The 11,276-nt window shown below is 36.1% G+C and overlaps 1 protein-coding gene across 1 annotated transcript; it reads right to left on the reverse strand.

Moving 5' to 3' along the window:
* Positions 1-109: 109 nt before the first annotated feature.
* On the reverse strand, positions 110-7,487 carry LOC114738565 (putative 1-phosphatidylinositol-3-phosphate 5-kinase FAB1C). The gene is given in 13 exon segments (XM_028926630.1): positions 110-782; positions 886-1,721; positions 1,724-1,808; positions 1,811-2,050; positions 2,123-2,326; positions 2,433-2,585; positions 2,720-2,843; positions 2,920-3,251; positions 3,342-4,100; positions 4,279-4,623; positions 4,725-4,878; positions 4,969-5,754; positions 5,974-7,487. Coding segments are annotated over 13 exon segments (4,890 nt in total). The 5' UTR covers positions 6,546-7,487; the 3' UTR covers positions 110-482.
* Positions 7,488-11,276: the final 3,789 nt, after the last annotated feature.

Here is an 11,276-nt window from a genome sequence, read left to right on the forward strand (position 1 = left end):
AGGATTTGAGTAACATCTACATGTAATAGAAAACTGCAACAAATGAGCAATACGAATCATTCTTCAACTCCGTGTAAAAAACCGCCAGAAATGCTGTGGAAGGCCATTTTTACCCAGAAGTTTAGATTGTTAAAATCAGGCTAGTAAAAGAGTTTACGATCTCTAACAAGTTTTCCTGCACAAATCTTCTAAATTCAAAGTGTAAATTGTGAACAGAACAGAGTAAAAATTCTCTGCCCAAAATCTAGTGTCAGGACTCATGGTTGTAATTATTCTCAAGAGTTCATTAAATAAAACTAGTGGTAATGTTACTGATGATAGTGACCAAGAGGGAAGTTCGAAGCTAAAGCATAAACTTCTCAAAACCCAATAAAAGCCCTTACAGCTGCAAGACCCTTGCCGTATCAGACATTCAGAACATTCAAATTCTAAAGGCTTTAATAAAAACGCCAACGGAAGTGAAAACCTCGAAGCATATAAATTTAATTAAAGATCCAGAATGAACCGTTACTCACTGCCAGAAAGGATGTGTCATTCCAAATGGCTCTCTCAAGGCTCCTCTTGGCCTTGCTCCCAAGGAATATGGGCTTCGTTCTTAAGGCTTCTAACAAGTTCATGTCTAACATGACTTTGTTTGTCCCCGTTGTATCTGGGTTGTACCTAGATCTCTCTGAGCCTTTAAGATCATATACCCTTGCTATATTTCTCTTATAAAAGAGATTCTCCATTACCATCACATCTATTTTTGTTTCCTTCCCGCCTTTCGGGTATTTGACAGTGACCTGTTGCCAAAAATGAAAAACAATAGAGATTTTACACCATAATTCTACAATTCCTAAAAGCTGCTTAAAGTCGAGATCACCAAGCCATAGAATGAAGCCTCACCTGATAAATACCAAGAATTTTGGCAAGGCAAGTCGGGCTTCCTGAGTTGAGAGATTCTGTTAGATACTTGAAATACTGAGGTGCAAATTCTTCAAAAGAATCTAATTCTGTCTTTGTGACTTGCTTAATAATAAATCTTTCATCCAACGATTTGGCAAAATATATATTACTTTTGCCTCCTTGTGCCCTCCACCTCCTGCACCGGCTTAGAGACCGTATAAGATCAACTTCATTAGGGCAACACTTCTTTCTAAGCAAGTCAAACTGCTTTGCAAAATAACAAGTGACAGAGAAATTCACTTTCCCTCCAGCACCCAACGAGTCATCGCCAAAAGAAATTCGCAAATGTAAAGACTTTTTGGAATCTGAGAGGAGAGTACCAATAGAAGACGGAGCATCTTCAGGCCCATAGTTACCATAATGGATATAATCTAAGTCCAGTGAACCCCAGGCTGAAAAGGGGGAAGTAGCCAAATCTTCTCTGCTTCTCTCACGGTTAATCCAACTCCCATCATGCAGATCCAGCTTATCAGTAACCCAGTCATCATATTCCTTAGAACTGAGGGCATAGGATATTATGCTAGAATAGTCATTATCATAAACAGCAATAACCCTATCACCCCGCTGAGTTTGGGAATGCAGTAATCGAACACCTTCAGACCCAGAGGTGATGAATGTCGGTATGGTGCTCAATATCAGATTTAGCTTCTGTGCCTCCCATGGCAACATTTGGAACCGGGCCTCCAAAACATTGGAGACGGGATCCCTAACCATACTCCTGTAGTCTCCCGAGGCATGAAAAGATCTGAGTGTTGATAATTGTAATGAGAGTGGCAAGCTTTTCCTAATTGTTCCTGAACTCTTATAGCTGAATCAAAAGAATGAACTCTCATTGGTGATGGCAGCCTTCTGAAAGAAGGATTATCATTTTGACTAGATGGTTTATAGATTCAGCCTGGGGACCATCTGTTTGACATGTATGAAGAGGTTCAACGCTTGAAGGTGGTTGATCTGTTCCAGTCCAAGCAGAATCTATTCTCTCAGACAGATTGGATTCATCTGAATTAACTTGCTCTCCATCAGGATGACCCATTGTAGATGGTTCAGGAGCACAAGGTTTGTGCGCCTCATCCTGCTGTTTGACCATATGACTTTCCAAAGGTTCCTGCAATTTCAGAGGATGAAGGTTATTTGGCCGAAGCCCACTGTCATAAATGCAAATTGAAACACCTCTTACTTCTTTAACGTCTTCACAAGACTTGTTTCCGTGCTTAATACTGGAAGTAGCACTCCTTTTAATAAGAGAATTCAAGGAATAAAGCCGGTGATCCCATACGTGTGAATCAATTAGAAGAGAACGTTTTAAGCGATTTAGTTCAAGAACATCTAAATCTATCTTCCCTGGTTGTGAGGTCTCTGATTTGGCTGATTGTAGCAAACTCTGTACACAAATACAAAAGACCTAATGATAAACATAATTGTCAATAGGCACATATGCAACTTGCACCATACAATGTATAATGGACCAGTTATTTAGTTCAACTCACTTGATAATCATTTCTTTCTTCTCTAAGCATATCTTTTAGCCCAGTTATATGGTTATGAATGTCACACGAATCTGCAGGAAATGGACTCTTTTTCTCCAAGCTTTCAAGCACATCCGATATCTCCCGGTACAAGGTTTCAACATTACTCAAAAGCTGTAGAAGAAAAAGAATTAAATTAAATTTTGATGCCAAGAAGCAGAAAAAAAATCAAAACATCCAACATACACATTATTCGTGCGACATTGACAAATTGAAACCAAACAAGAAAATTGTTATCTAAAAGTAACCTCTCTAGACTCCCTTCTAATCCACTCCTCCTGAATGTGATCAAATTCCATCACTAATGGAGGCAAATGGACGGAGAGAATATCAATAGGCGAATACCGGAAGAAAGCAACCATGCTTCCAAACCTGTTACATCAGTTCATTTATTAACTTTCAAGTGTCAATAATAAACAATAATGAATCCGTAATCTCAGTGCTTTACCCATAATATCGAAGACAGTCCCTCTGCAAAGAATGGCCACAGGGTGCAACTCGATTGGCAGTTGCATGGTTTGAAAAGCTTAGTTCCAAGAACTTTCCAAAAGACAATCCCCAGGCAGCATCCGACATAACCACTCTTCGGGTTGCAGGGGGAACTCCATCCTCATGAGGACACTTCAGGCAACGGTGCCACATCCAAATCTTGCCATCTCTTTCCCCAGGTAACTTCACAGAGCGAAGGCGCCTAACATTGATTGTAAGATTTCCTTGCTGGTGTGTGTAGCATAGGACATGGGCCTCCACAGGCTCCTTACAAGATCGACAACAAGATGTCTGAGGAAGGAAAACATGAACCAATAATTGTCACTTTAGAATTGAGAGGTGCCAATAACAGTATAGCACAACAAAACAAACATGAGTTACCTCATCAAATAGGTCATCACGAAGATATCTCCCAAGAGGCTTATCAAAAGAGCCATAGAACTTTATCCGCAGCAACCTTGAGTGTTCGCAGATTGTTCCCTTTGATACACAGCGGCTAGAAAAGTACACCAAGATGCTTTGATGACTATCAGTGGCAGAAAAGTATTCACCAGAAAGTTCATCCTCTTCAATATTATCTTTTGTTGATTTAGAAATTTCACCATGCTGGCTCTCCTCTTGAACCATGGATTCTTGCAAGTCTGATTGCGAATGGTTTCTCATGCCAAAAGCAAGCATATAGTCCACATCTGATTCATTGCATGAATAAGAATTAACAGATTCTCCAGTCAAATTAGATATTGAAGCATTCTGGAATGCATCAAAATGTATGTTTTCAATTCCAAAATCTCTGGTCCGTGCATCAGAAGGAAAACTGAGATCATCAAGATACTCTGATGCTGATCCCAACCCCTCAAACTTTAATTCAAGACTGTCTAGTTCATCAACTTTAGCCACAGCATCAGCCTCTGGCGGGCTCATTGTTGGAGTGAGGGTGTCAGACATTATAGAGATGTTGGGGTCAGTCATTGACCTATCTGACTCAGCCATTGAGTGTTTCAGTCTTATTTTAGGCAGGGTTGCACCCTCATCAGCAAGGAAGGATGTCTCAAGGGATAAATGATAGGCTGCAAAGACTGCATATTGAACAACATGCTTAATTTTCTTTAGATCTTCACGGCATGCACCTTTCAGTAAGACCTAAAATAAAACCAAAATCAGATACTGATACTTCCACACATCTTCCTGAACGATTACACCTTATATAAAGGGTAGCTTAAAGGAACTTTGAAGAGAAAAATGTAAGAGAAAGCAATGTAAATAATCCTTGTTAATGAATACAAAAAAGTAGAATGCAAAACAAGAAGAAAGAAATTACCGTGCAACCCAAACGCCTAGGACAACCTTCAAAAAACATTAAAGTCTTTGATGACTTCTTGTTTGACTGGTTGCTAGTCTCATGATCTTCTACCATTCTTTCTAACCGGAACAGCTCACAGTGCCCCAATCTTGCTTTAGATAAACTATCCACTGACGGAGTGATAAGTGCGCCAGTGCAGCGGGCTATGCGATCCAGCAATGGCCTTTTCACATTCAACACCAATGAAATTTCCTTTGTCAGCAGGTGTTCCAAGGCACACGGAGCCACACTTTTTTCCACCAGCAAAACATTAGGACGGAGAGCCTCAATTTTTGAAATAATTATCTTCAAATGATCATTTTCCTGCCAGATTTACAAAAGCCAGAAAAAATATATAAACAAACAAATTATCTCCATGAGAATTAAATGTAAGACGAACTCCATTGCTGAACTGAAGAAGGCACCTGCTGCAACAATGTATCAAAAGAAGCCAGTTGGTTTGGAACTTTCTGAAATTCCAGTGCTCCGCCTAACAGAAGCAATCTAGGCTTCGTATACTGTGAGGTCATGCGCTTATGCTTTATATTTTTTGTGCAAACTACACCTTTGATAAGGGTGCTGCGAACATAAAATCCCACAATTTGATAGTTAATCACAAAGAATTGCATAGGAAAATATTTTGCTGGCAAAGTTAGAATTACATAATACCTCTCAGTTGGACTTCCAGTTGCTATACATTTCACCTTTACATAGTCAACAGGATCCATACTACCTCCTTTGCTAGTATCTGGTCTAACATAGTTAGCAGCTTGCCAAGCTAATGTTGCAACTATGTCAAGCCAGTCTTCAGAACCATCTTCCTTACCACCTTTAATACCCTCTCCCTGTAAAAGCTGTAAAACAAGAGCTCTAAAATGACCCTGTATGACGGCTTTTAGTGGTTCCTTGTTCCCCTCATTTTGTTTCTCTTTTGCAGAAAAAACATTAGATAGGCTGCTGTTGGATGAGAACAAGGCTCCTGAGTCACCAACATCATCATCCTCATCATCATATGGAAAGAAAGTACCTTCTGCATCATCATTCTCATCATCAGGCGGAGGGGGGAACCAGATAAGACCACTATTTTCAAAATCCAATGGCCTCTGTGAACTCTCAGACTGGTTCCGAAAAATTGACAAGTCATCAGAAAAATAACCAGTATTATATGCATCCTCAGTCCCTTGTTCAGGCTTTCCTAAAACAGCCGTAGTTTGTTTATCAAAGGGACCATCATACTGAGAGACGGGGATCCTCTCTTGTCCCTGCTGTACAGGAAGCCCAACCCCACAGGAAGTAAAATCAATCCTAGAAGGGCTCTCAGAAGGAGACTTATTGCTGTAAGTCTCATTTTTAGCACTAACACTACTAGTATCTATATTTGAATCATTATGGCAATATGTACTTGCAGAGCTGAAATTGTGCTTCCCAAAATCCTCAGTCCGATCTTCATCGCTCCTACATTCATACACATGCTTTAAGTAAGCATCGCATCTTTTTGAATCACTAACGTTTGTTTGCAGTAACAATAATCATCATTCAGATTTGCAGATCACTTTCACAAATTAAAGCACATCATGTCAAAGCAATTTCTCCAAAACTTCTAAATGAAAAGCCAAAAAACATAAATAAAAGCATACAGCTATTATCCTCTAATTAAGACCAAAAAGTGGTTACCTGCCAGCAGATTGATGAGTAGACACTGAAGATGCAAGAACACCAGATGAATCCATACTACTCTGGAGATAATACCTATAGTCTTGGTCTTGAAAATTGCGTCCAAAATGATTTCCCTGACTCAAATTACAATTCAGAGGAGAACTGATTCTTTCAATTTGGACACTAAAACACGGCGATGGCGGCTCAGGACTTTGTCTGGGACTATCTTGAGGAGAGGCTGAAGGATGCACTTTCTCAACATACTTCCCCTGACCTTCATACTTCCTATCATCACCTGAACAGAACTTGCAGGAGTTGACAGTTTCCCTGATCCCAGGGTTATCATCAGATTGAAGATCAGGAATATCAGAAACTTGCATACATTTCTCACACAACCAGCGGCCACAGCTTTTGCAATTGTACTTGTTTACCATTTCATTGAGGTTTCTATTACACTCACAACACATTTCTCTGCTGTTATTGAGCATATCACTTTTGACTGACAAAACTTGTAAATCACTTCCTCCCCAAGAAACCCAAGACCTCACCTTTTCTATTAGATCTAGTAGCGAACTATCAGGTATTCCCATAACATGTAATCCCCCAACAGAGAATTCAACTAGTGCCTCAAAACAAAACAAAAAATTGTTTAATCTAACTCTTTCTTCTCCTCTTTGAAACTCTAGTATAGGACGACTTCTTTAACAAAACTAAAAGGAAAAAAAAAATCTGTCCTTTGGCACGGGAAAACTAATTGCTTTAAGTGTCTAAAAATAAAAAATATGTGATAAGTAACGATAGAAACCCACGATAAAATTGGGGATGACTAAAATTATCTAAATCAGATTCCTAATGCTTCTTCTTTTTTTTTGTTTATTTTTTTTTCCTTTTTGGTAATTTTGAAAACTTAAAAATAGGAGCAAATCCTCCAAGATTCAAATAATATCAAAGGAGGAATCGACGACGAGCGACCAAGACTCACCAATCTAGAACTATTTACACCAAAATCCTAACATGATAACGAAAACCCACGAAACAATTTCCACTATAACAACAAAAAACTGAAATTCCTAGAAACCCAGGAAAAGAAAAAAAAAATAGAAACGTAAGTTCGAATGCCAATGACTCCACTAATTAGCCGATCCCTGATTCATCAAGGAAGCATTCAGAAATCGGTTCTGGCACTACCCCATAAATAATCATAAAAAGAAACAAGACCCTTAAGAGAAGATAAGTTTATCTTTTATCGAAAACAAAAAAGTTGAAGTCTTTAATCTGAAACAGAAACAAAACGAAGAAGAAGAAGAAGCAAGAGTAATTTCAGGAAACAACAGATAAAAGAATGAAGGAAGGAACAAGAAACTTTAATCAGTGGGGAGAATGAGAATCAGATGGAGAAAGAGAAGAAGTACGAAGAAGGTTCCCTTTCTACCGGAGTCAGGTCAGCTCGCATCTCAAACAAGACTTCCTTCTTACCCATCTTTCCCGGCGCCACTGCTTTCCCTTTTTAATTTTCCTTTCTTTTCCTTTCTTTTCTTTTTCTTTCACCCACTCTTCCCTCACCTTATTATTATTTATTGATATTATTGATTACTGATTATTAATAATTAATTTTTTTAAAGGCCCAAAAAAAAAAAAACTCAACATTCTCTCTCCTCTGTTTCTTTTTGAAGTTCTCTCTTTCATCTATTTCTTCCAGAATACATTAAATTAATGATGATGATGATTCCTTCGCAGTTGTTATAGAAAAGTAGATAAAATATTGAATTATTTTAATTCTGAAAAATATATGCCTCTGCCCTTATTGGTCATTATGGGATGCTTAACCAGATTTAATAAATCTTGAAATCGACTTTTTGGTTAATTAATTTCTATTTGGACTATTTTTTAAAGTTTTGCTGGTTTTGATCCATCTTCAAGCTCCCTGTTCATTGGTCACCATCAACCGAATAAACCATAGGCAGCACTTTTTTTCCTAAGGTTACTTCTTAAATTTATAATTAACAAAATCATCCATCAACGATATCAATCAATATAATATATAAAAGTTAGGCACAGCGCAAATTTTTTAGAGCTATGTTTTGTTTTTTCTTTTTTTAATTTTTCTCTGTATATTTTATTGAATTTCATGCAATTTTATTTTTACTTTTTCTTCAATAATAAAAAATAAAATTAAGTAGAGTTTTATCGTAAAATAATATCTCACATTTCCAATAACATTCAGCATACTAGTCTTGATTATAATTCGTCCAACATTCCTGAATATTATTTTTTAGTTACGTATAGCATTTAGTTTTATTTATGATTTAGGATGCTAAAAGTACCAATAAATAATATTAAAGTACTGGGTACACTATACATGAAATTCGGGTATTGAAACCAACCGGAAAATATCGTTAGAGAGTTGGATGCTCTTTTACACTATAGGTTTTTTAAAAAAATTTAAATTAATATTTTAATTATGCTTTGCACAAATTAAAAATATCTAGCTTTATAAAGATATAAATATAAATAAAAGTTGGGTCCAACACATTGATTATCGAAGGGATAGGTGGAGCGGATAAATTCTTTTCTTACCCGCTAGTACTTTTTATGGTAAATGTTTTAAAAGGCGCATCGCTATGTTATAAATACTGATTGTACATATTTATTTTTAGTATAAAATCATAATCACAGTTGTTTATATTTTTAATATCTACAGGATAATAAATTATAGAATAAAATGTAAAATAATGATAATATTAAAAACAACACTGAAAATTATGTCTTTTTTTAAGAAATCATTTTCAAACATGTGTACCTGAGCATGTGTGTGCGTATGTGTTTAATTGTGTCTGTATTTATTCTTTTTCTGAAGGTTGGCTTAAAATATTCATCATCAACATATTAATGTGACATCATCGCAATTATTTTCTTCCTTGTGTTTGAATGATACAAGATTTAAAAAAATAATGATACAATTAACTATTAACTTAATATTTTATTTTTTGAAATTTCCGATCGTATATATAAGATACAATATTTTGGGTACGCATGATTCTATTTATAAAACGGGAGAACTTCAATTAGTCCTTTAGAAACTTTATTTTCTGTTGCCTCAAATAAATCTAAAATTTCACTGTATCCTTTTGAGGTTAAAGTGAAATTAATTTCTAAAAGGAAAAGACAATAATAACCTTAGAGATCGAGAAACAAGAAAAATGAATTCGCAAATGAAGTATTAGAATTTATAACCAAGATAAGACTATTTACAATTTGATTAAAGTCACTTAGAAGTGTAGCAAGCATTCGCAATAAAGTCTGAAATTTATGATTCATAAATAGAATACAAGAATTTACAATTAAGATAAAACGATTTACAATTAGAAGAATAAAGCCGTTTACAATTGGAATAAAACTATTTACAAGTAGAGCTAACATTCACAATAAGCCAGGGAGTTAAGATTCACAAGTGGAATGTAACACATCAACAACTTACTCACTATACTTGATACATTCTGAGTATAACCATGATATAAAAGAAATAAGCACACATAATCCACAACATATCATATCGTGGTTTTAAAAGATTCTACTTACCTCAAACACATAACCATGTTAGAAAATGATTGAACTTCTAACATGGTTATAAAAAGAGCTTTCCCTGCACCTAATTAACATAGTTATAATAGATAATTATCAACAAAAGTTTAAAAGGAACTCAGCAATGGTCCATGTCTTAGGTTGTAAATAATCAAAGGCTAGACATAAAATAGAGAATTTATGAGGTAGTAGGGTCACTTTAACACATGACCTCTGGCCTCTAGTTCCTTCCCCGCCACGAGCTGTTCTCACTTGTAAAAAGTAACAAAGTGAAACAAGAAGTCCCAGTAATATAAATTCCTACCTGCATTACCCATTAGCCCCCTTAAGAGGTACCAAGTAGGACTAATAATTAAGAAGTCAATAAACATATATGTTGGAAATTGTGCCCTAGGGACCAATCATTGTGTTATGAACATTGTTGATTTATGAATTTTTTAATTATGTTATCATATTATTTGCCTGTTTACTGTGATGACTATCCTTGGATAACTCATGATTTTATCCTAAATGTCCCTGGTCGGTCATCTATGTGGGAGCAGAGATGAAATAAGACCAGTATGACTTTGAAGATGTATAGAGATATAAATCAAAGTTATAGGCACATGTAAGAGTACAAGGTATTGGACTTACCCGCTATGAGAGAGCTGCATGGGTTAAGTCATAAGCTTCTCTCATATACAAACCATGTCACTATGCCCTTTGACCTGAGATCATCATGGATTCCTACATGAGAAACGCTCAGCTTTGACCTAGTCAAAAGTCATTTTTGACCGAGTGATCATAAAGACTATGTTCAAGCTTAGTGGTTTTTTGTATGGAAGAATGTGAATGATCAAGATGGAATTTGTCCCTCACATTCGTAGAGAGACATTACTGGGCCCCTCGATGAGTGAGTCTGAGAAATGTATGGCCATACTATAATGGAAAGGTAGTTCCATTTCTATACTCAGACTACTCATGGATCGAGAAAGTAACAGTCAGGAATAGGAGAATGACGTTCTCCATGCCTCATCCATGACCAAAATGTCGTATGACAAAAGGGACGTGATATGGTTGTATGAAAGGTTGCATCGTTCACTGATCCTCATATGATTTGGGTAGTCGTGATGTCTTGCTAGAGACCGCTTACGACTTGTGAGTCATTATGGTAAATGGCCCACTGCCAACTTCATATGGGCCTACAAAGTCGCACACAAAATAGCCCAACACGAGCTATAATGTCCAGATTCATTGAATCTAAGATATGTCCAGATTCAATGAATAATCTAGGGTGGACGTGTATATATATATATATAAATTCGCGTGTATATATATAATATAAGAGATATTTATAAGATTTGATTTATAAGAATAAATTAAATCTGTATTATTTTTTTTTGATAAGGTATAATATCTCAAATTTGATTTATTAGAATAAATCAAACATAATTCCGTCATATCTTTATTTTGAATTAAATGAATAAGTGAATTAAATCTGTAGGACGGATTTAATATAAAAACCGTATTTATTTAATTAATTTCTTATCAGATTATGCAATATGTGATATTGTATTAATTTCGGAATTAATTTAGGATTAATTTCGAAATCCAATATCCTTAGCGTCCTATATATATTTGATATTAGGAGCTAGGGTTTTTGGACGTGTGAGAGTGCAAAACGTTTGCAGATAAGAAACGGCCAATAGAGAGACGGTGATGATGGATTCTGAAAAACCCTAGAAGGACAAGAGGCGCTA

This window comes from Neltuma alba, unplaced genomic scaffold, assembly GCF_004799145.2.
Source record: "Neltuma alba isolate B1F8T4 unplaced genomic scaffold, ASM479914v2 tig00013626_pilon, whole genome shotgun sequence".
In the NCBI taxonomy this organism is placed as follows: Eukaryota; Viridiplantae; Streptophyta; class Magnoliopsida; order Fabales; family Fabaceae; genus Neltuma; species Neltuma alba.